Source organism: Saccostrea echinata, unplaced genomic scaffold (assembly GCF_033153115.1).
Source record: "Saccostrea echinata isolate AGI-Se365-2 ecotype Australia unplaced genomic scaffold, CSIRO_AGI_Sech_v1 ptg000054l, whole genome shotgun sequence".
Taxonomy (NCBI): domain Eukaryota; kingdom Metazoa; phylum Mollusca; class Bivalvia; order Ostreida; family Ostreidae; genus Saccostrea; species Saccostrea echinata.
Window position 1 is genome coordinate 51,088,730 of NW_026889803.1, and position 26,622 is coordinate 51,115,351.

Here is a 26,622-nt window from a genome sequence, read left to right on the forward strand (position 1 = left end):
TACAATAATTTAAATCTTTTATAGGTGTCACAAATGAAATCATTACAAAGATATTCCACTTTTGTAATATTTCACTTTTTCTACAAAATTCTCCAGCTCTCTATTTTACATAAGTAATGGAATTTAACCCTTTCATTCATACAGCATCTGTTCTATCCACTCAGTTTCTACTGCAGCAAGTGTCCAAAAGTTTAAAATATTTGTACACTGCTTGAGTTAGTGGCAGCAAACTTTGTCACACAGAATCCATGGATTAACCACATATAAATTGCACATTGAAACTTTTTAGTGCTTAAAACATTGTAAACCTTCATAAAACCATACCACATTCCCTCCTTGTGCATAGTCTGTTAAAATTCCTCTGGACAAAATTTCCTGCCTCATTTTTCAAGCATTTAATACTTAAAACATATATTGGTGTAACAAGGCATCACCACAACTACATACACAGATACCAGACAAAAGTCAAATCAAATCAATATTGGATCTAATCAAGTATTAACATAATATAAAACTTGAAAGTAGCCTAAATGTGTTAACTGCAGTACTGTATTAACAACTGACCAGATAGAGTTAAGATTAGCAAGTACAGAAAACAATTAAGTAACCATTTTCATCCAATACTTTGACAATTCATGTAACTTACCAAAAATATACCCAAATCATATACTGAAGACATTTGTTTCTAAATCAAGATTAACAATATTTACAACCTAAAATTTGGTCTATGGCAATAATATATGCACGTGGCAAAATCATATTTTTCTAAATGAAATTTCCAAATTTTCACTGTAAAAAAAAATCAAATCAAATACTTTAATCAAAGATGTGAATTAAAAGAAATGCCCTTTCCAGCTAAAATAAAAATACACACATATACCCTTCTCTACACATTTATTTATAATTATCACATTGCCATAGAATCTAACAATGATGGGTTGTGGATGGAGTTTCAAGTCTTTTTATAGATATGATGCAACAACAGTGGAGCAGAACATAGCTATGTACTACATACATTCTCCCAACAAACATCAAACCAACCATCCAGTCAACACACTCAATATTGAAGCTTTGAACAGAAAAAAATAATAATATATATTTATATATATTTATATATAAAAATTCATTAATCATGCAAATGACATTGTATACACTTTTTACATTTTGTCATACAAGCATCAAATCAACATGGATGAAAATGATTGAAAATAATCTATGTCAGTATGAGGCTTCTAATGTTAAAACAGCACTAGAGATAAAACTGGATGACTTCTCTTACAAGTTAAGATCACTGACAATTTTGTCACAAGTTTGAACAGACTGTATGGGCACACACATTGTGGATGTTACATTTAATAACAGTCTGGCAGTAGATGGTTTTGCTTCTCATAACTGATGACAACTTGACACCACAATACTGTTATCAAATTAGAAGGGGCTCACATCCAACTTGTCAGATAAACAATTTCAATACATAAATAAGCCCAAAACATTCCATACAGATTGACAAAATCAACTTGGCTGAATTCCCATCAAGAGAATTTGTAAACAACTGTATAAAACATGAATACACAGAAACAAGTGAAGAAGAACAAAGCCCCAACTGACATAGTAACAACCTAATAAAATTGCAACAACAAGCAGCCAACTGAAATCACAGGAAACACCAGGCTCAGAAATCAATCCATCATAAGGCATTCTACACGAAAAAAAAAATACAGCATCATTACCCAACTCACTCCTGCTGTTGCATAATCAATCTTAGTTCCCATCTCTTGGCTTTTGAGCTGCATAACAAGCATTAACAAAAGTGAGCAAGCATGATAATTCCTCCTTGTCATGTTCCTGACCATTCCTAGTTTTATCCAGACCTCCTGTGACTTGCCATCAACTGCATCATTACAATTTAATGAAGACAAAGTGATGTAAACATTGAACATATATCACATGACCATTTGCTAGTCAATTAAACAATTACTATGTATCAATACCATTTAGTTAAAGAGCTGTAATCACTTATAGGTCACATGTTTTCTGATCAGTGAATGAGCTTCATTATCACAAGAAGACAAGTTTTTTTCACCAATAAATAAAGCTACTGAAAACTGAAGACAAGTTGTTCATTTTTTTTTTCAATAAGACTGGGAGAAATATGGCCTTATTAAATGTGAGATATTTAAACTGCTCTATACTTGAACCTCTGCAATTTTGGAACTCTGTATAGTATCCAGAGTAGAGAAATACAGTTACTCTCATACCATAAGGTTCCACCAATTCAAGGTTGTAGACCAGTTAAAAGATCTTGTTCAAATGTTTATCAGAATGAAAAACAGAAAATTATAGTTATCACTCAAAGGCTATAATACAATTTTGTGGGCCTTTAATGGCTAGTATAATTAGAACATACAAAAATCTAGAAGACAATATTTAAAAAAAAAAAAGCAAAACAACTAGTATTGATTAAATACTGCGGGACTGTATGTTATTCCTGTGAGACAACCTAAAACAGATCAGGCGATGATATGAAATACTGTCATCTCTATTACGCGCCAAGTCACATGACAACGGAGTGAAGTTCCAACACACAGGAGGAGGTGATGTCGTCCCAAACTCCAACAATGAAGCACTTAATGTACTGAGAACATGAGGTCAGCATGGCCTAACAGTGCTGGTCAATTCCAGAAGAATTACCCAGTTCTAAACATGTGATTCTGCTTCTTCTTATTCCTCTGCTTGTTTTCAGTGTATGAATTACTCTGTCACATACACATGTAAACACAGCGAGGTCCTTCCCCCTTTGAGTGTACAGTATTAATTGATGACTTGAAGCCAGCTCACAGGCCACAAAGTCAAAAAGAAATTGCGATCACAGGAGTTCATACTGCCTCAGATGCATCCTTTGAATGATGTCTCGACAGTCATTGAAAACTCTCCGAATGTTTTCTGTGTCCACAGCACATGTGAAATGGGGATAGCAGTAATGTTTTCCATCACCACTCGCTGTACTTATTCGCTGAAAAATAGAAAACAGGTATATAGATTAGCAAGATTTAAAAATACGATTAAAGTTTTAAATCATTTTGCTCAAATTCAAGAAAATGATGACTGAATCAGTCAGTTTAGGAGCTTTTCTTCATTAAAATTTAGTATTGCTGACAACCATATCACAATATTTATGCAATTTAGCTCTTCAAAACTTCTGTTTTGAACTGTACTAGGATACCTTTACACATATTTGGTGCTCTTTAAAAATCAAAGAAAAAATTCCAAAATTGTAAAGCTTAACACTTTGGTCATGCTGCATTATCATGACTGTAGATGTAGATGAAAAAGTGAGGTTCATATTTTAGCGGCTTTGGCGTAGACACCAATGTGCATATTCATAAATACCATTAGTAAATCATTAATACAGTATATGTACCTCAGACATGTGTATCGTTAATTTGTGATTATGCCAACAACACAATATCTAATGATTTTTGAATACTTCAAGTTATGTACACATACAGTATTGGACACCTTATCCAAAATTATCTATGATGTATATGATATATATGGTTTAAGTTTCATGATAAATATTTCAATTTGTTTAGATCATTTATCATCAGGTATTTGTCAGCTTTAATATTATTTCCACAAACATATTTCATCAAACTCCCATTTTATTGCCTCAGTTTCCATTTTCATAGCACTCAATACATTGATGTTTTTAGAGATCATTTTTGCTTCACATGAATTTAATAACTTGTGGATAATTACAGCAATTTGATTTCAATAATGCCATTCCAGGAAATCTGGTAGAAAACTGGACCATAAACAAATGTAGTGTAAATCTTTTCCTGAATTGATATTAGAAATAGAGCAGTTTTGTTTTACAATGTGCTGGGTTCACATAACAAGGATCAATAGAGCACCATCCTTATAACATCAATAGAGCACCATCCTTATAAGACGTCTTTTTTTCAACAAGAAAATGTATCTGCAAATGCATGTATTTTTACCACAATTACTGGTATAAGAATAATGCTAATTTAGCTAAGAAATTGTACTTTAAAAAAATCTTGTTGCAGCTTAGTTTTCTGCATGAAGTCTGCATAATTCTAATGAAATTTTTGAAATTTTAGAAATTATTTCAGCATAATATTATGAGTAAAACTTTACCAAAAATTCATCTCGAATGAAATATTTGGCTCTTGCTACTTCTGGGTCTTCTCCTTGTTCTAACACAGCTGTAAAATACATTCAATATTTATACGTCTCTTAAATAGCATTATAGGAGTTATCCCTCTTTGAACACTCACAATTATTGCATGACTTGGACGAAGTGAAATTAAATCATTTGGCAAAATTAAAAAACCAAACAACTTGCCATCAGGAGGTATTTGATACCGCTTGTATTCTGGAAAATAGTCTTCGATTTTTGATTTTCCAGCTTTCACCTTTTCTGCTAGAAGATCTTGTTTATTTAAGAATAAAATTATAGAAATAATCCGTAGCCACCTAAAAATAAAAAAATATAGTCAGCCTTCAATTTTTACAATGAAATTATTTATATTGCCAAGTGTTTAAATTTTCACACAAAATTTAAAATTGGATTAAATCACAAATATAAAAAGGTAAATAACTTCGACAAGAGGCCCAGGGCCACATCGCTCACCTGAGCACATTGGCTAGGCAGCACAAATCAGTTCAGTAAACTGTTCAGTTGAAAAGATTAGCGGGAGAAGGGGGGGGGGGGAGGAACTTGAATTTTAAACTACCTGATGATGCTTCCATGTCAGTATAACAAATGGCTTTGTTGCACTTGAGAAGATTTTTTTAAAAAAATTCCCATATATTCCTTTTTAAAAATTTGATCTCCCATTGTGGCTCCTCCCTATCCCAGGGGTCATCATTTGAACAAACTTGAATCTACACTATCTGAGGATGCTTCGATATCAATATGACTAAATATAGCTTTTGTTCTTGAGAAGAATATTTTTTTCTATATGTTCTTATGTAAAACCTTTGATCCCCCATCATGGCCTCACCCTACCCCCAAGGGTCATCATTTGAACAAAACTGAATATACACTATCTGATGATGCTTCCATATCAAAATGACTAAACATGATTTTCTGTTCTTGAGAAGAAGATATTTTCCTATATGATCCTATGTAAAATTTTTGATCCCCCATTGCGGCCCGATCCTATTCCCGGGGGATCATCATTTTAACAAACTTGAATCTACACTACCTGAGGATGCTTCCATATCAAAATGACTAATCATGGCTTTGCAGTTCTTCATCAGAAGATGTTTTCCAATATATTTCTATGTAAGACTTTGATCCTCATTTGTGGCCCCATCCTACCCCCGGGGGTCATGATTTGAAGAAAGTTGAATCTACACTACCTGAGGATGCTTCCATATAAATATGACTCATCATGGCTTTCCTGTTCTTGAGAAGAATATTTTTAAAGATTTTTCCTACATATTTCTATGTAAAACTTTGATCCTCCATTGTGGCCCCGCACTACCCCCGGGGGTCATGATTTGAACAAATTTGAATCTACACTACCTGAGAATGTTTCCACATGAGTTTCATCTTTCCTGGCCCTGTGGTTCTTGAGAAGAAGATTTTTAAAAGATACCACCAAATTTTCACTAAATCTTAATTATCTGCCCTTAGAAGAAGGCGTGGCCCTTCATTTGCACATACTTGATCCCCCTTCACCCAAGGATGCTTTGTGGCAAGTTTGGTTAAAATTGGCTCAGTGGTTCTGGAGAAGAAGTCGAAAATGTGAAAAGTTTACAGACGGACAGACAGACGAACTACAGACAAAATGTGATCAGAAAAGCTCACCTGAGCTGAAAGCTAAAAACATGTACCACTTAAATTCATATTAAAAAATGCTATTTTTTCCATAAAACCACCTGTTCAGCAATTTCCCACAAATTATTTAAAATTTAAATGACATTATATACATTGGCAACTGAATTTGTTATGTCCTCATTTTGAGAGATGTATATGAACAAATGGGAGACTCTTCCTTGTGTTGATCTTTACCTGTTGTTCCAAATACTGTGGAAAAGGACAAGAGATTCTTTCAGTCTGTTTTGGCTTGCGTCTTCTCGTAAGACAAGGTTGTAACTACTACAGGCCGTTACAAAAATAATGGCGGTCACATCATTAAAACACTGAATCCACTTTCTTCGTTCATCTCTCTGACCCCCAACATCAAACATACTGGAAAACAAAGAGAAATTAATATGCTATGCATATAGCAGTACCTGTAAATGCAACAATTGAGTTATCTTGCAAGGTTCTGGAGGAGATTTTTCCTCCTATATAATGCATTATGTAAAATTTGATCCCTGATTTAAGTCCCAACCTATCCGTAGAATTCTTAATTAGAAAATACTTGAATCCACACTTATTACTTAAGGTTTCTATTAAATTTTTTCTGTCTTAGAAGATTTCTAAAAGATTCTTCCAATTTTTTTCACTATTTCTTAATGATCTCCCTTTGAAAGTGAGTGTATCCCTTCATTTGAACAAATATAATACTCCCTTCAATTAAGGATGGCTAGGTGGATTTTAAAAAAAGTAGAAAATATTTTAAGTTTAAAGACAGACGGATGGATAGACAGCCAGACACCAAGAACAGGTGAACAGAAGAGCTCATTTAAGCCTTTAGATTAGGTGAGCTAATAAATCAAATGCTATTTATCTTCAATAATTCATCAACATGCCCAAAATCTCTCACAAAAATCACTAGCTGGAATATGACTTAAACCTTGACATTTAATTATGTGTACTTGTAAATGTGTTCAAGAATTAGTAAGCCAATAAATTCTATATCAGTGACCTCTGAAACCAGATGACTTGCAATCCTAGGACTATAATTGTATGGCCAAATATGGCAAATACTTGTTTTTGTTTTTTCAAAAATGTATCGCTATATAATTACTGCAATGCACTTTCTTCATCAAAATCTTAAAAAGTCACACAAAAAAGATTCAGTGTCAGTCAACACCATGTCTAGAAAACCAATCTGAGAGTCTATCAAATATGACTTTTTTTCTGGACAATACTTCACAAATATTGCAATTCAATGACTTTGCATAACCAGTGTTAGTTCAAAGTTTCTCAGATACTGTTTTCATAACACTTTAATATAAACTTGTCATACACTTCTCTGATCATAAATTGGGAAGCCTTTCTTTGTAGACATTTGGAAATAAGAAATTTACTCCATTCTTTAATGTGACAAATGGAAAGACAGATGAAGTATATTTTTGGCAAAAAACAAAGATTCTAAGTATTATATCTTACAAGTAATACAAAAAGTCAAGAATTCTAATTACTGGCAATACAAAAATTATCAGTAAAACGGAAACTCCACAGGAATAAAGCAAGATTTGTATCAAGTTTCTAGTACTACAGAATTACTTTTAAAGAACACTGTACATGAGAAAGTTGTTGGAATACTTACTGAAAATTAACTTTGTCAACTGTAAATTTTGTTTCAAATATTCCTGATGTTAATACTCGACAACGTAATATATCCTGAAAAATAAAGCATGTTGGTCAGTGAAATGGAAAAAAAACAAACAAACACCTGAGTATAATACAGCCCTGTTAATTATCCTAAGCGAATAATGAAAGAGAAATAACTTCTCTCAAAGTACAGTAAAATTGTCTCTACATATTCAAAAGAGCGCAGCTCTAACATCAGAACCTGGTCATGAATTTCATAAATCTGGTACAAACACCTTTGCTAATTACAAATGTTTACCTGATTAGCCTGCTAGATGTCCAGAAGCAGATTTTTTTTGCATGTTCACTATATGATCAATAGAGCCCCACCCTAACATAAGAACCTCCGTCCCAGGGAACATACTTCTCAAAATTTAGGTAGAGGCACCTTTGCTCATCAGAATCATGCACTTAATTTCTCTACTAAATTCCAGGAGCAGAGAATAATATTTCAAGGAATTAATGAATTTTCACTCTATGGTCAACACAACTATGCCCCAATACCAGAACCCTACCCTTGGACAATGACTAGAGGCATCTTTGCTCATCATAACCATGCACTAAGTTCATCTTCTAAGTATACAAGGGGAAAGAAGAAGATTTTTAAGTAATTAATGCCTTTATGCTAGATGATCAATAGTGCCCCACCCTAACACAAGAACCCCTGACCCAGGGGCCATTCATGATTTAAGTAAAGGCACCCTTGCTCATCATACTCATGCACTCATTTCATCTGCTAAATACTCAGGCAAAGAGAAGATGATTTTTAAAGAATTAATGCATTTTCTCTCTATGATCAAAAGGGCACCACCCTAGCACCAGAGCCCCTGATCCAGGGGCCACAAATTTCACAATTTTGGTAGAGGGCTCAATTCTCATTACAGTAAAACTTGGTTATAACGAAGTCACTGGGACCTGTGAAATTACTTCGCTATATCCGTAATTCGTTATATCCGTACAAGGAATTTATTAAATTTATATAGCTGGGGATCCAAGAAAACTTCGCTATATCCATGAATTCACAATATCCGTGTTCGTAATAAACGAGTTCTACTGTATAATCATGCCAATACTTTGACTACCTGGTACTCGATGTCTAGGAGTAAACAAGATTTTTGAAGATTGTCTAAATTTTGATGGTTTTGGCCTCATCTCTGAGGGTTCATGGAGACAAGGACCATTAAATTCCCTATTTTTGTTTGCCCATTCTAGCCATGTACCAAATTTGAATGAAATTGGTTTAGCCCTTTCAAAAAAGAGGCTGAAAATATTCATATGTCTACAGATCATGCATGATGGACGACATATGATGATGGACAAAAACAGACAATGAGGCCACCTAGGTGACTGAGTTGACCTAAAAAATTGTTTTACAAATTAAAAACTGTTTCATACATCTGTATTATCTGTCAAATACATTTAGGCTTGCTTTCCTACATTTCCATCAAATCTATCTACTATGAGCTGATTAGTACTGATATAAATTATTAATCATATGTTTGATATAATATCAGAGTGTACATTTGACATCAAAAATGTGATAAAGCCATGAAGGTATTGTCAAAAATGTTATCCAAAAGACATAAGGAGCTCTATACTATAGTTAAAAGACTTGCATGTCTATAAATATTCGAGGTAGCAGAGAGTTCAATCAAGTCATACAAGACTCATATGAAAATTTGAATGAAGTCCAACTTTAGAGGGATTTAAAAATCTGAAGAAGCCTGTAATTTGGTGACCTATGTTAATGGTGAACGTTGTTGATGTACATGTACCATGTATTTGTGGGTTCATTCAACTAGCCTGAACCCTTTGCTCTGCAGTATAAGGATTTTGCAACATTCACATGCAGAATGTGCATGCCTATGTGTCAACAATTCTTACTACATGTACCAGGTTTTAACATGACTAATCCTTGTTATTTTGCTTCTTACTAATCTATTGATTTATAAATCCTGGGAATTCCCAACATGGGTATTAATATATCAAGAAAAAAATATTTTCAGATTTAATTTGTATGCACTAAAGTGGTGCATTCAAAATCAGAGAGAAAGAGAGAGAGCAACTATTTTTATTTGCTAATGCACCACTAAATTAAACTTTTACAATGGGATTTCTTCACTGTCATTGTACTTTCTTCTATGCTATGCTTACTTAGCTAACCATGGCACAAAAATATTTTAAAACCCAAGATGAAAGCAATCAATTCTATTTAAATTTTCTGATAATTTAAGGCATTTGTATGTATTACACAACAATGCTCAGATGATTCTAAAAATAGGTAGAAAAATTGATTGTTAACAAATAACCTAATTCCTGCACAAAGCTCTCCTTGTGGCCCTCTTAGGGATCTTGCATTGTTTAGTGTGCCTATCAAACTATACTAGAAGGCTAAAATCCAACCAAAAGTGTTTAATTACATGTACAAACAACTTGCTGCTCAAATGATGACCAACAGAAAAAATCCTTGCCATTTTCTAAAGATAGAAATGGTGGGTGTGGCTGCTTATCTAACATGATGGATTGATTAAAATCACCACTGGCAAATTGTTTATTATAATTATAAACCACTGAGTTTGTAGTTTCATCTCCGTTATTTTTTTTTTTAGTGTCTGGAAGGTTATACGTGTACCTGTAAAGTGTCCATTTCTTCAGTCTGTCTTAATAAACAAGCTATAGAATTTCAAATCTCTGCTGTCATTTCTTCTTTTCACAATCTTATTTTTCACAAATTTTATCAATAACAAAACATTAAGTATATGTACATAATAATCAAATAATGTGATAAAAAGTTTAAAATTTTTATAAATAATATTCTGGACAAAATATTCGAAATATTGAACGAGATTACGGAAATAATCTAATCAAAAGTTTCCTGTGCAGTTGACTTTGTATGACAATTATCTCTCTGGGTTATGTTTTTGCATTATATATCTTATTTCCTGAGTTATCATACAAACACTCAATAGATATGAATCTGAAGATGAAATAAAATTTAGTTTTTAATTAATTTTTCTTAATTTTTGATAATAATGAAAAGATATCAATATTTTTATCCAGTATTTTTCTTTCAACATTACCTGTTCTGAGGGGGTGTAATCACTCTGCTTCACTATATGGACTCTGTCTAGAAAACTGAAAAATTGAAAAAAATATATATATATTACTAACAAGTAATGTAATGAACAAAAGCACAAAATATGCAGTCATTATAAAGATTACACCCCTGACCCATCCAAAAACAGCATTTTCATTTTTTTTGTATCTATTTCATGGATAAGGTGCATGTACAGTAAAAAAGGTTTATAGCAAAGTGTCTGCAGCCAACAATTTTACTTAATTATAAACATAAATCGTAATATATATATGTTAAGTTTGAAATACTTTTTGAAACCCGAGGGAAGGAAAATAGAGTGAATTCATTATAAGCATGTTTGCTTTAAGTGTGTTTTACTTAGTTGATGGACATCTTCCTTCATGTTAGGAATACAATATGCCATTTTGAGTGAACAATTATCAGTACTTAACGTACCATTTCAATGTGATTTTTTGTTCAGCAAGTAAACTAAAGAAAGAAGAGATCTTCCTTTTTTACTTGTTATTTAAACACAGTATATCTCTGTCATTTGGCAAGTGTTTCTATTCTTGTACCTGTAGCCAACAGAAACACCTGTATACACATTAAACCAAAAAGGAAGCAATTGTGCAATATCACTTCCATACATCCAGTTTTTATATATACACCATTTTCACACTAAATTTATGAGCTGTTTTGGAATAATATGTTATTGTTCAACAAAGAATGCTGCTATATTGGTGCCATGTGAGAAAATCTAATTGGTAAAATATACCAATAGCAGTTTTTTTTGTTTTTTTTTGGTTGCCCATTTTCCCACATGTTTACTTCTCTCTGACTATAAATATCTGGTTTTATCATCTATTATAAACCCCTCTTACTCCCACTATTTTATAGACTTGTGGCAGTACAAGGGAGATGTTTACTTTGACCTCTACACTAACCTCATGCAGCTATCGGAAACCAGATATGGAAGGATGACTCATACTGAAGCTATTATTAGTAACAGATAGATAATTTATAGAAGTGTTAGTGAATTGACCTGGATTTGTTCGCCTGACAACCACAAAGCTCAACGAACAGAATGTAATGACCATGTTGTATAAGATTACTATAGAAACAGGATTATTTTAGACAATTTATTGATTATATATTACATATGAATTCAACAACCAAGTCAGAGATTTTTTAACATAATAAAGCTTGTGGCTGACACATACACTCGACTTATAAAATGTACCTGTCTACTTAAAGTGTCTCAAAGCTAAAACAATTTTTCTAAAAAATCCTCTCCCCCTTAAACTTTAAATTGAAGAAACCGTGATGTAATCTCAGTAACATAAACCAGAGAATTATAACTACCGGTACAGTCCTTTGAAAGTACAGAAGGATGGGTGGTGACCAGAGTGAGTGTCATGGACAAGGCACCTTAGTGTGCTTGATTATATTTCCAAATATGACAGCCAAGTGCTCCTTCACAAATGTCCTGCTTTTCGCTGGACAAGATTAATAGCTTTCATAACCTTTTTTTAAAAAAGTTTAAATGACTGTTAACTAATCTGGAGGGCTCATTTAGCAACTACCTTCAGTATGATAGAATCAACAAGATTTTTAGTTAATCTGGAATTTTACACCAAACATATCATAAACTTGTCAGATCTCAGTTGTGTCCTGTTATTTGACGTCCATTATAAACAGATCTTTGGCCAATCTGTCAACAGAGTGTTATTTAATCATCCAACATCCATTAATTAAACTCAGGGTAGTACATACTTAATGTAAGTAAAGAGATCTTGGATTTCATAAAAACAAAATTAAATATGCTTATAGATTGATTAAACACTCTCTTATTTAACTTAGGGGATGTGTTTCTAAAATTAAGCTCTCATTTTCAGCTAATGCTTCAGCTTAATCAAATATAGCCTCCACATACAAAGAGAGTTGTACTTGTAAATCTGACAAAACAAAAGTACAAGCACAGTTTAATAATCTATGTACTCCTAGAAAAATGGCAGAATGCAAAGCTCAAAATACATAACCTGGTATGATAATATTCTTACATTTAGTATATCATTTCATTTCTTAGATTTTTGACCAAAACAATGTGTGCAAACTTTACACTCCTGAAAGAAGTCAATGCCACAGAAGGGCGTAATCAGAACATATCAGCAAAGCCTCCTGTCATAAGTAGGAGTATATATTGCTCAAAAACAATGCTCAGGTGACAAGCATGGATACAATCCATGGATGTTAATGCTTCTCCAACAAAAAACCAAACATTTCTACTGTTTCTTATTTCTCAAAAAAAGTAAATAAATAAAAAATATAAAAATCAGACATAGAAATGTGATCATTATAAATTCTTTTTTTATCTAAAAGTAATAGTTAAAAAAATATTCTCTCCAGGTTGCTCTTAATTCTCATTATTACGTGACCTTGAACTAATTAAGAACAGGCACTACCTGCCTCCCAGTCAGTATAATTTTTATATAAATACTTTTTAAATTGAGTTATATTAAAATGATATACCTCCTGGGATGAGGAAAAGAAGTGGCCATCAGACATAAAAGATTGAATGGTAAACAGACACCAAAAATAAAGCTTTAAAAATGATTGAAAATTGTGTTCTGCTCAGCAGAGACAAACTGAAAAATTAACGCTCACAGCTAAGTCATGTTAGCCAATCACCCTCAGAATGACAGGGTCTCATGTTAGTAAATCCCCCTCCCCTTATCCTCAAAATGTCAGTTGACTTCCTTTAATTTTAGCAACATACAAAGAGAGAGAGAGAGAGAAACTAAACATTACATTCACCATCATTCAGGCTTCAAATACACAAAAGGATTAAGAGACAGAGGAAAATTTCTTCTTTAGGAAGCAAAATTTTACTGCATACTATACAATAAAACCTAGGTTCTATTCTCTTTAGAGAAGTGGACAGGCTTTCGCCTACATCCACTTCTCTTCGCAAGCCTTCATGTTTTGATTCTGGAAAACGTGTAAATCTCGAACCGGTGACGGTCTACACTTCAGCTGACATTTCGTCTAAAATACGTCTGAATTTATGTAATAAACGTGCTATATTATCAATCTTAACACAAATACACACAATTGTCACAAGAAAACTGACCTTTAAGTATTGTTAATCCATTTTCACAAGTTCTCCATCCCGGATTTAAACTAATGTTTATCTACCACAGCTTATTAGAAAAAATTGAAAATTTTAAGTCGGATAATTTGGAAAAATTGGCGAAGACGTATTTTAATGTTCAAAAAAAGTTTTTGACAATTCACTTTTGATTTAGCATATTATTCAAAATTAATATTATTACCTATACTTATTTTTACTATTTTAATACAATTTAAATGTAAATTTGAGCTTAAAAAATACTTCATTACTTCCTCACTGACAATACTAAAAAAATATTTTCTTTTTTTTTTTAAACGATAATAACTCTACCTTTCCCAAGAAATGAAAAAAAATTTAAAACAAAGATCAAAAGAATTTGAACGAAACTTGAGGAATTACTGTCTCCTTAGGTTAAACAAAGTAGACGATTTCTCTTGTTTCATTATTATTTTGTAAAAATAGTTTCCATTTTTATCCGAATTAGAGATTTTTGAATACTTCAAGAGTTACTTGCACATAATTTAAATCCGGGATGGAGAACTTGTGAAAATGGATTAACAATACTTAAAGGTCAGTTTTCTTGTGACAATTGTGTGTATTCATGTTAAAATTGATAATACAACACGTCTATTACGTACATTCAGACGTGTTTTAGACGAAATGTCAGTTGAAGTGTACACCGTCACCAGTTCGAGATTTACACGTTTTCCAGAATCAAAACATGAAGGCTTGCGAAGAGAAGTGGATGTAGGCGAAAGCCTGTCCACTTCTCTAAAGAGAATACCTAGGTTCCAACTACTGCGCAAACTCAAGTTTAATACCTATAATATGTGCTCTGAAGAGATTTGACTTTTGCAATGGATCTATCCACAACCAGAGCATGCCCATTTAGTTGATGATAGTCTATAAGGAACTTCATTATCCTTGTAAATTGCTTAAATGATTATTCATCAGTCTGTCTAAGATACAGTTTGTGTCTCTTTATCAACATGCACATACAAACATTCCATGTGCTCCAAAAATCAATAGCAAGGATAATAATAGAAAGTCAGACTAAGATCAATATACTGAGCAAATCTCAAAGCAAAATATACCATTACTCTTACATAGAACTGTGTAATCAACTGTTACAGATTGTTGTAAAAATTCAACATTGGTGATCTTATGTCTGTGCATTTACCAGTAAGTGAACCACATGTACCGGTATAAACAGTAACTCTAGGCTAAATGTTAATATTACCACACATGACAAAGGGAATGCATTGCCTGTTCACTTTGATGTGAAGTCAAGTTAATTCCTTGTCAACAAAGAAATCTGTAGTGTTACTATTAATGGCCTCTCAGCCATTGAAAACCTAAAAATAGCCTGCCTTGAAGTGTATTAGGCTGTCTGAAAGTAATCAATACACACTACTGAAATCTAATCGTTTCAAAACTTGAACAAGGATTTCTCTGGCCTCACACAATACGATCAGTCTGTGGTTTTAATGGATTACCACCACACAAAGATTTCCTTTAAATCTGGAATGCATTCAGTAGAGTAGTATATTCTTTTATAATTCTTGCCCCCTGCCTTCAATGTGTACAAATTCTCACTCCCATCAACCCTAGAATACAACACCTAGACACCAGACAGGGATTGTTCACAGTTGTAAGAGTATAGGCTTTCATATATCTATATAAACATTTCTGTTAACATTCACAGAGTTTCATCTTTCTTATAAAACCTGCCTACTGCTAACATCAGTACTGACCATATTTAGCAGAATTTGAGCCATGAAATGGAAAGCTGATATTAAACTACACTGACCCCCTATTGTGGCTACCTAGCCCCTGAACAAACAAGAGATTGCTTGCATTTCAATTTGACTAAATGTGAACCTACCTGTTGTCATCGAGATTTTTTAAAGATTTTCCTAACTACAGCATCAAGGATTTGAACTGTTTTCCACACTATATCAGGATAGTTTTATATTAATACACTGTATGACTTATTTGTGACCCTGCCTTTCTTAAAAGAACAGATTTGTAAACATATTTTCTAGCTCAAATTGACTATACTTGTAGCCTCATGATCTAAGATCTATTTTTCAACACTCAATAGATATAACTTTTTTATGGTCTTTATAAATGTTATAAGGAAATGCCAAAAATAAAAATTTCCAAAAAAAAAAGCAAAAAGTCTTTTTCTCGTACTTTCCCCATCAAATGCAGTCCTTGGCATAATAAAGCCCTGCCTTCATTTGAAAAAAGTTCTACGCAAACCTACTGATCAATTGATGATAATGACCATATTTAGTAAAGAGGTTCACTGGTTTCCAGACTCTATTGATTTTTTGTTACAATGAAAATCTGAGGTTGAACTTTCTAGATTTAGCATCATATAACTAAATAAAAAAAATCACATTAACTGGTACTGTTTCTACTCATGATCAATTAGTATATCATGTCTTCCTCTAAATTCAAGCACAAGATTAGGGGTGGGACAATACAGAGGTCTTGCGATACAATACATATCTTGATACATGGAACACGATACAATACATGTATCTTGATATTATAATTAATTAGAAAATTATAATAAACTTAGAATTATGTTATTTGTCTTCTTGACACCAAGTCAACAAAATATTTTATATCAAAACACATGTGCTTTGAAATTAATACTTGTAGTTCATCAATATAATTAATTGACTAAAAATTCAGCAAAAATAATATTCATGTTGGCTTTTGCCAAATGTCTATAAACTAGTATAGTTTGCAAAAAAAACAACAACAAATAAATAATCCATGCTTTCTTTTGAGTTGTTAGTGCTAGATGGGCACTAACAAATAACAACATTATCAGCTATGGAAAAAATACTTTCATATATAACGTTATGCAGACTGCTTGACTTTTGTCAGCCTTTTCTTGTCCCATTTTCAGAGGTTGCTAAAAAGCCAATATGTTTCCCCATATCTACAAGCACAAAGTGGTTTTTCAAATCAAAGTCATCTCTTTGCTTCATTTGTAAACACATCGCCATTTTCCAAAACATCTACTTTCATTTTCAATTTTTTGACAAGTCATTTGTGTATCGTTTTGTACCGATATTTCAATGCATGTATCGTTAATCGTATCTAAGCAGGAAATATCGCCATGTATCAGTGTATTGGTATATCGTGCCACCTCTACACGATGTGTGTTTGGGGGTAGGGGTGGGGAGGAGGGTTATTTTATGATCCATCTGTATTTAATCCCTCTTTTCTATGCAATTTGTGTGAAAGGGGGGTGTACATGAGGATTTTTTATATACATACTGTATAATATTACGATTTATTCAACCATTTTTCTCCATTTATAAATAATCATCACAAACAGTCATGATAAAAAAATCTACAGCTTTTGTATTAACACTAATGGCCACCTGCAGGGTCATATTTGAAGAATATATTTTAACAATTATTGTCAGTAACTCTCGTTTGAAATCTGCATCTGAATTTCCCTGCATGGTATAGTTTGGATGTTTGATTGCTTCAAATTTCTTCAAATATATTTAACACAAGTCAGAATGCCACTAATTGCTGTTGGAAGGTTGCAAATTTAGGCCAGTACTTGGCACTTATGGCCACTGAGCAGAGAAGGACCTTTTGCTGCCAGCATCTACTGTGACATTAGACCTGGATTTAAAAGGTCTCATCCAAAGGACCATAATTACAGTTTACTAGTTTAGTTGATAATCTCACATTTAATCAAGAAGTCGGTATACTGTTTTCATCCCTAATGCCAAAACAGATTTTTTTTTTTTTGGTTAACATCTAGCACATTGAATTCACTGAACAACTCCATCAATGTAGATCCAATTGGACAATGAAAAACATATTTTACTTCAGCCAGTTTTGTGCTAAGAATCCAGCAAAACAAATACAACTCTTTTCTTCACTCAACAAGTATATGACATAAAGGTAGGGTTTGACATTAACTTTTTTACCAAGATGGACCACATGTTAACTTGTCAAGCCTCAGAAATTATTAGTGGATCTTCTCAAAATCTGGTGGATTTCCATTTTAAATAAATACCTTGGTCTGATTCAACATTTTTTTTTTTAATTTGGTAAAGTGGGCTGCTGGTCTTCTTTTCAAACATGTCAAAACAATGGGAATTCTGCAATAAATTGGAAAATGTATAATACGAAGGGATACAAAATAACTTACTACTGGGCACAGTCAATAAGCTGGTACTCATTAGATCGCTCATAGCAAGCCTGCACTCCCTTGTCACTCCAAAGTATCTCTGTGTGCTCATAGAACTCCTGTAAAACAACACAAATGCCTCTTAAGAATGAGTTGAAAAAAAAGAACAGGAAACTTATAAATGTATTATTACATAGCTATTGTTAGCATCTTACGGATCATCAGATTTTTGTCTATTGTACAGGGTACTCAACTAACGAGTAAAAAGTCAACTGACGAGTAAAAAGTTAAAACAGATAATCCAATCAACAAATTACAAATGTTCAAACAGATTTTTCTTGTTTGCAAAAAATAATTTGTAATGAGTGTTGCATCTTTAAACTGATGATGATATAAGACCATCATATCTTATTTTCGTATTTAAAAGTAAAAGATCTACTATTAAGTATTTTAGATCTGAACACTTTTACTTCATTCAGAGTTGTAGCCTTATCATGCTCTAACTTGTTTCTGCATTTAAAATTCTGATCTAAAATTATCTACCTGGCTCTATTATGTCATCTGAATCTATTAATAGTTGGCTGACCTGACTTTCACGGGCTGTGGCAATGTATAGTGTAATACATCTTCAAATATACCTATCTTTAAATTTATATAATGTAGATTAACCCCCCCCCCCCCCCCTTCAAAAAAAAAATTAACATTTATATATGATTCTGAAAAACACAAGTTTCAGCATGAATGATAATTTAAACTACACTTACAACACTGAAAAATTTAATATTGAAAAATCCAAGTCACTTTCACCAAAGTGACACAATGTTATCTTTCAAATGTTAGTGAAAGTGTTTTTAATCTACAGTAAGGACTCTTGGGCAAGTGCTTGGAAAATCTATTTGTCAGCCCCTGCTATATTATATACATAATGATTACACAGAGAATATTACATACTAAAAAATCCATACCATATGACATATCAGCCTGAGTGGCCCAATATCAGCCCAAGGGCCTTGGGCTGATATGAGGCCACTCTGGCTGTTGACATATTACATAGATTTTAGGATGTAGTATTCTATATTTAAAATTTATGGCCTTTTTCTTTAAAATCAAATAGAGCCAATTTTAGATCTTTAAAAAGGTATTAAGTCTACAATTTTAGTAAAAGCATTATATTACATGTATATCTAAAAAAAATCAAGTTAATTAACATTTAAACTTTTTACATACAATCATTACTTCCAGGTTTGACATGGATTTTTGCAAGCAGGTCTGATAATAATATGTGATATGGGTTTTCGTACTGGGCGCTGATATGGGGTATTGTGAAGTCGCAAGTATCCCAGGGTGTGGAATTGGTGTATTTAATACTAAGTACACGATAAAGTACAATACTGTACAAAATAATTTACAATATTATGTTTAATTTTTGTATCCCAGTGAACAGAAATCTCACACTTCAAAGTGAATATCGGTACGGAGTGGGGCAACAACCAAAACTGAATTATGCATTTCTTTATCCTAACAGCATATATCTGCCTTAAAATGCACTCTACAACACTACCTATAATTATTCAGCCCACACTTACTTAAAACTTTTCAATGAAACAGCAAACACCAAAGGAAACAAATAAGATTAAATAATGCCACACCCTAGTTTGGTTCTGGATTACGATCACAGAAATAGTGCACCTTTTTAATAGTCATGTTTACCTAATCTTTAAAATTCATTTGTGGACTTAATTATATTACAGTATACTCATGATTTAAAATAACAATTTTAAAATGTTTAATATGGTTTCCCATAGATTCAAAATCAGACATTTCAAAGACAATGATCATTAAAATATCTAATCATCTTTCATCTTATTCATCAACTTCTTTAAGACACACTAAAAATCTTACATGGAAACAATCCTTAAAACCTTTTGTTGTTTTTTTTTTTTTTTTACATGCTCTGATTTAGCTCTAAGGAAATGTAACCTCAGAGACTTTTTTGTGCTACAGACTTCTGCCACTTTCTCCCTGTAGTCAGCAGAATCTGAGCTGTGGATGTGATGGTAAAACGTGTACCGAACAGGAACCCTGCTACATCTACTATGTCCACAGCATCAGGAACCAGGTTATTTTTAGTGGGATGGCTTCTAAAAATAGCTACCAGTTAAGCACTCTTCCTGTATTCTTGTATTGATTAGTGTTCAGGATCTTACAACACATGAGAGATAGAGATCCAATATGTGTGTGATTTTCTGTATGTAATTCACTTACTGAAGTTTCTATATCTGCAATTCTAGAATTCTAGGATCTTTATTATCATGCAGTTACTCTAAAATTTTTAAAAATCAGTGACCAAAAATTGACCAAGGGGATTATCCTTTATCAAAACTGAGAACTTCGACGTGTTCAATTTTGAACTATGCAGAGACTATTTAAATCCAGTAAAGCATACAATGAAAGCAAAACACTTACTTAAATAAATGTTATTTTTTCTGACTTGAAACTTTTTAAAAGAACTGACAACTTTACTGCAATATATATATTTTTGATAGCTTTCAGCAATGTTAATTAACCCACCATATACACTGAACAAATGCTATTCACATTTTTAATTACTTGAGATTTTGAAATGAATTTTCTTCTAGTAAACATTTCTAGCAAGGCTTAGTATTCTTGACCCAAAAGCTTGTAATTCAACATTTCAAATAAATCTAAATGAATCTGGGTATCATCACGCATTTCAGCAATATCGCTGTGTGAAAACTTCTCATTTTATATACTACACAGATAAAGAATAATCTATTAGTCAAAATTCTTCAGGGCTCAAAATAATTGATGGCCTGCTGGTCTGGGGCCAATGAATTTTCAATCTGGGCAAGTACTCTGCAGAGGGCATGTGTCCTTTGGGTCAGCATTTTTTTATGCATAATAAAATTCATTCACAGTTGGGCTAGTTAACTTGACAGGGTTGTGTGTCCCAACTTCTGTTGTTTCTTGTTTTGTTAAGTTGTACTTCTAAATACCACAATATTAAATAAAAATATTACTATTATTATTATAGTTTTGGGCCAGTCTTCTTAATATCTACTGGCATGGTGGGACAGTGAAAGTACTAAGCTGACCAGTAAAAATTCAAGGCAATAGCCCGAGTGACCAGTAAATAAAAATAATTATTTCTAGCTCTGATTCTTGCAGCAGGTTAAAAGGTTTTAAAAAAAAGTTACTATATCCCCTCCAACTTCATTGCAAGGGGATAATAAAGTTCCTGGAGAAAAGCTTCCTAGTTGAAGAGAATAACCTCAGCTTAATGAACTCATTACAACTTTGAATCTACCAAACATATACATGGTTTATAAACTTACTGCAGGGTAGTCAAAGTCTGGCTGGCTTGCCACATTCAGCATGTAATCCACACGGAACTGGTTTTCTGGATTTTCCAACAGGACAGGTGGATTAAGACTGGCCATGGCTCCCACTATTGACTACAAAACAAGCAAGAAAATGTGACACCACAAACTAGACAATTTTCTTTGACAAAATCACCTCCTATAAATGCTGTTTTTTTTTCACCTATTCAAATAAGTCCTTAATAACAATATATAACAGGTGACTCTTGATGGCTCGAACTTCGATCTCTTGAAGTTCTTGATCGCTCAAAGTGAATCTCTGGTCCCGATTTTTTTTCCTCCTATATGACTAACAAGCAAATTTACTCTTGATTTCTGGAACTCTCAATCTCTTGAAACCCTTGATCTCTCAAAGTCAAAATGCAGTCCAATAATGCATTTTCTTTTGTAATTTACCCTCATTACCTCAAACTGGCTTTGTATACCCAAGATTGACCTAATTAGCAATTTTCCCTGACAATGAAATGACTCCAGGCATAGACACGTGTACTGTGATGTTTGCATGGGACCTCAAGGCAACAATACTTATCTACAAACTTTTCAACTAACTATAACCTGCACTTAAAATAATTAAAATAACATGAAAGTGAAGATAAGTTAAAAGGAATAAAAGTGAAAAATGAATATTGTAAGACCAGACACTAAATTTGTTGCATGTTATGATTGCCTGTGATCATGGCATTATATGAATATCATAAGTACCTCTATTTATGTAAATATTTATTTACGAAATATTATTTAATGGTGTTTGATAGCTTAAAATATGTTAACACATAGTAGAGTCAATTTCCTGTAAATGCATTTTGTCATTTTCTTCGGAGTAAATTAAGGAATTAATGAATAAATTTTCGTGCTTTTCACAAAAATCTGTATTCAGATTTGCTGTATTTGAACTTCACTCTGCAGACCAGTTAATGTTTGTGACATACACGAACTTCAGTATCATCTTCGTAGCTTTCCTTTTTTCAGATTCTTTTTTTCCCCCTCGTCTTTTTGTTTTTTTTAGTTTGTGTTTCACATTCCACTTCCAACGAAATGTCAGGATTTGCAGCATGACGGATGCAAACAAGAAGTGAGCATTAGATAAAAATAGTACATTTACCGAAAGATGCAAAATGTTTATATCATAATGAATAATGAGATATAAAAATAATTCTTCTAACACAAAATATAAAAACTATCAAACTATTTCTCACAATCATTTTGTATATAATTACATGTTAAAAATATAATGGTAATTTTATTTCAATCTCATTTTACCCATGGCCAAATTGAGATAGACAATTCGGTCTGTTTCAATTCGGATCAGCGTAGCCCGATTCAACTTGAGATAGATTCATACCATTGGACAGGCATTAATTTCGCACACTGCAGTGTGTGGGGTCTAATGTGTCTTTCTTTACACAGGACCAAAACTCCACTGTTCGGTTTTGAATTAAATTATTTCAAAGTGTTATATAAATTCTTATTCTTATAAAAAATACCCCTTCAAGTCTGTAAATCATTGCGACTAAAACCACATGGATCTACTCAAACATGATGTGACGAACCCCAGTTGAAAGGCTGCAGAAGATCAGAAAACCTAGTTGTACAAATCCAAACTTCCTTTTTTCACTTCTGCATTTTCAATTATTGTTTTATTCAACTTCGTTTTGTGTTGGTTTTCGGTCTGACAAAATTTGTTTTGGCCCTGTGTATACCAATACACTGGACTGAATTGACCCAAAATACTTTTGCATAGGCTTTTTCACACCTGGCACAAACTTGTGAAACACCAATTTGCTCTCAGAATTACCAGTACATGAAATGAGGAAACCAGGGCTTCATTGACCATTTTTGATACAAGTGCCTGTGCCCTTTCAAGAGAATTTTAAATCAAAATGTGGCAAAATTTGGAAATACTGATGTCTTAATTATCTTTCACTGTTGAATAAAGTGTTAGATTGAAAGCTAATTTCCCATTCACATCTTATTAAATAAATCAATAAAATCTCAAAAAACAATCTGCTTGTAGTTTGGGAATTTTTACCAACATTTTGGGAAAAAGAGTAAATTTTAATTGGGCCAGGGTACTTTTACCAGACCTAGATACAAGGGTTATTAAGCCCTGGACACATTTGCAGAATTTCACTATATCCTGCAGGACCACATTATTATTCAGAAAAAAACATATATGTTAAATTAAAGTGTATTTTAGCACTTTATTAATAATAACATTCTGCCTATTTTCCTTTCTTGTATACCTATAAACCTACTTTCCAGCTTTTTGGAATTTTTCCTTGTCTGTTTCCCTATTCTCTCTTTTCTTATTTTGTCATATTTTTACTAAAAATATAAACTAAAAAAATGTTCATAGGACATGAATGCTCCATCCAAGATATATTTGTATTGCTAAAGTAAAAAATAAGTAATGAATGTACCTTCCTTCTTTAGTATGAGATTGATTCAGTCCATTCAACATAGATCTAACAGCTAAATAAAGTCTAGTTTTTTTCAAGTTCATTATGTCAGATTTAGCAAATTTATATATATGATCTCTTAAGCATGTAGCTATGGTAAAAATGTTCTTACAGAGATATATCAATGTCTGGAGTTTCTTATGTAATCCTTTATGGTACTAAATTACATGAATAAAGAGCAAAATGAGGGGGGGGGGGGGAATGTAAAATTTCAGGGCATAGGGAAGGTCAAATTTTTTATATATATACTTTAATTGCTCTCACCAGTTTGTATCAAATTGAATATACATATCTGGATGAATATATTTTGAACGTTTTTTTTTAACCTTAGGTAACTGAAAAATGAGGGAAAAGTGAGGTCAGGGTCATCAAAAAGGTCAAGGTAAGAAAATAATGACACAGTTGAATTGCTATTACCAATATGTATCTTAATATATGAAGTCTGAATTAGAAAAATCTTCAAAAGTGAAGGTCAAAGTCATAAAGAATGTTAAGAAGAGAAAATTATGACACACCTGAATAGCTTTCGCCAAATAGTTTCTTCCAAACTGCTAAATGCAAATCAATTAATAGTGAGACCAGGGTCAAATATATAAAAAGGTCAAAATCTGTTGGGAGGTCAAGGTCATAGGAAAAATCGAGGTAAAAAATATGACACAGTTGAATTGCTCTTGTCAATTTGTATCTTTGTACAAAGCTTGATTTAAAATATCTTGAACAGTTTTTTTTAAATAATTAGATACAAGCAAAATGACAAAAAGTGGGTTCAGGGTCATAAGGAAGGTCAAAGCCAGAAAATTAAGAGATAGTTGACTAGTTCCCACGAATATGTATCAATGTATGAATTTTATGAAATATGAACACTTTCTTCCAAACTGTTCTAACACAGCAAAACAAGTAGTAGTGCAATCAAGGTCATAGCCTAGGGAAGGTTATCAGAAAACTATGAAACAATTAGCTCCCACCAATATGTTTCAGTGTATGAGTTTTGATTTATATATATCATGAATAGTTGCTTTAAGACTAAACTAAATACAAAATGAGGAATAGAAAACTCAGGTCACATGGAAGGTCAAGGTCAGAAAATTATACCAAAGTTGAAAAGCTCTCATCAATATATATCAGTGTATTACTATATATTTTGGTTCAAATATCTTGAACAGTTCATAGGAAACTGAGCTAAATGCAAAGTGTAACAGACAGACAGACAGACAGGATGAAAAGCTGGAAGATGAACAATACAAAAGTTACATGTCCCAGACATATTCATGGAGGGGCATAAAAAAGGTAGGAAAGTGTGACTGACTACAGATGATTTTTTATGTATCCTTTTAAAAAGTTCTTAGATTAGAACTAGAGGTCCAACACTTCTCAAGACCTCTCTACTATAAAATTCAGCATACAAACATACATATTATATTATTTTTGCTTGACTTTAAAGCATACCCTTTGATTGTTTATTACAAGTTTTTTTTCTTTCTTATCAAAAAAAAGTTAAACAAATGAATCTTCCATTTCTTGAAAATCTATAGAGGTTTTCCTATAATTTCCTTTATAAATAAATATGCTTAATCAGCATAGTGTTAAAGAAATAATAGGGATACAGATGTTGATTTAATAAATAAAAGGAAATTAACCTTGTTCTTCATCAAAATAATTATTGTGCATGAGGTACATAAATGTACTAATCTCACCTTCCAACTAAAATTTTTACATACTCCACGAACACAAAGCAGTTTGACAGAATTAGACTGTATTTACTCATAAAGAAAACAAAGACATTAACATATTGCTGCATACATATTCCATATGCATGCATGCAAAAACTAAAACAAATCCTGTATTATCTTAACAAACTGCTATTGGTCGCAAACCCCATCGATTGCAAAATGTGTATTGGCGGCCATGTTTTCCAAGATGGTGGTAATCAATAAAATTCCATTTAATTACTTACCAAAATTGCATCTCTGATATTCTTTTTAATATCTTCTATCTTCTGCTTTCGTTCACTGAAATAGAATAGTGATATATGACTTATGACGCTTACAGATCATAGAAAATTGCTTGGGTTTGGTAGATTAATATGGTAACCCTTCATGAGACTCTTAACTTTGCATACATAATATAGCATAAAGTAGCTACAGATTGTCTCTGAAAGAAGGCCGACTATGTCATTACTTACTCTGGTCCAAATCCGTTCACATGCAATATTCTCATCTGTTTTACAATTGTTGATTTTCCAGATTCCCCGGCACCTTAAAAATGCAAAAAATTATTTTTAATACAGACTCGTCCATTTTGAAGTCGAGGGGGAATGTCAGGTCAACAGCCGATACACATATCGCTTTAGAAACTCGATTTCGATTTACATACCTAGTAAAAGCAAACGATGGGTTGCTTTGTACACCTGCTTATCTTTGGCCAAGAGCTTTTCAATTCTTTTATTCGCTTCCTTCGCCTTCTTGTCATCCTCGCCGTCAGGTCCTCCCTTCGGCTTAAAACATCCCATAATGTACGAAAAGGACGTAATTTTGTTTGGTCGGTGTCGCAACACAAACTGGACCCTTAAAAAAAATCCCTGGGTTTACCAACACCCAGTCACTACCCAAAATACACTCTATATATCCTTCGATATTGCTATACTAGTATAAATCCATTCATGTGGCTGAAATTGTCTAATCTGCACAAGAAATCTCCTAGATGTTTCTCTATCGCCGACATTTCAAGACCACCATACGTCAAATTGACAGCACTGGGTGGGGTTACAAAGCATTGTGGGTAGTACAGTTGCGCTCAAAAATTATGTACCAGCCGCCAAAGATAAATAAAACCAATAATTATCCCAACGATATATATATGTAAA

At 32.8% G+C, this 26,622-nt stretch overlaps 1 protein-coding gene across 1 annotated transcript; it reads right to left on the reverse strand.

The window, feature by feature from the left end:
• Nucleotides 1–26,504, reverse strand: LOC133171510 (guanine nucleotide-binding protein G(s) subunit alpha-like). Its single transcript, XM_061306271.1, has 11 exons — nt 26,133–26,504; nt 25,942–26,014; nt 25,714–25,768; nt 21,256–21,375; nt 17,921–18,018; nt 10,600–10,654; nt 7,476–7,549; nt 6,047–6,226; nt 4,370–4,500; nt 4,162–4,229; nt 1–3,013 (listed from the first exon to the last, which is right to left on the reverse strand). The coding sequence occupies exons 1-11, from the start codon at nt 26,266–26,268 to the stop codon at nt 2,867–2,869; spliced, it is 1,137 nt and encodes a 378-aa protein (XP_061162255.1). The 5' UTR covers nt 26,269–26,504; the 3' UTR covers nt 1–2,866.
• Between the last annotated feature and the right edge of the window lie 118 nt (nt 26,505–26,622).

Bases quoted from the DNA above. Each gene is read 5' to 3' on its own strand.
- LOC133171510 (XM_061306271.1), bottom strand. From the start codon at position 26,268: ATGGGATGTTTTAAGCCGAAGGGAGGACCTGACGGCGAGGATGACAAG. The intron at 7,550-10,599 runs GTAATGTTGAAA...TTTATTTTTCAG, and splicing joins ATTACACCCCCTCAGAACAG to GATATATTACGTTGTCGAGT. The intron at 6,227-7,475 runs GTAAGTATTCCA...TTTGTTTTCCAG, and splicing joins GTTGACAAAGTTAATTTTCA to TATGTTTGATGTTGGGGGTC.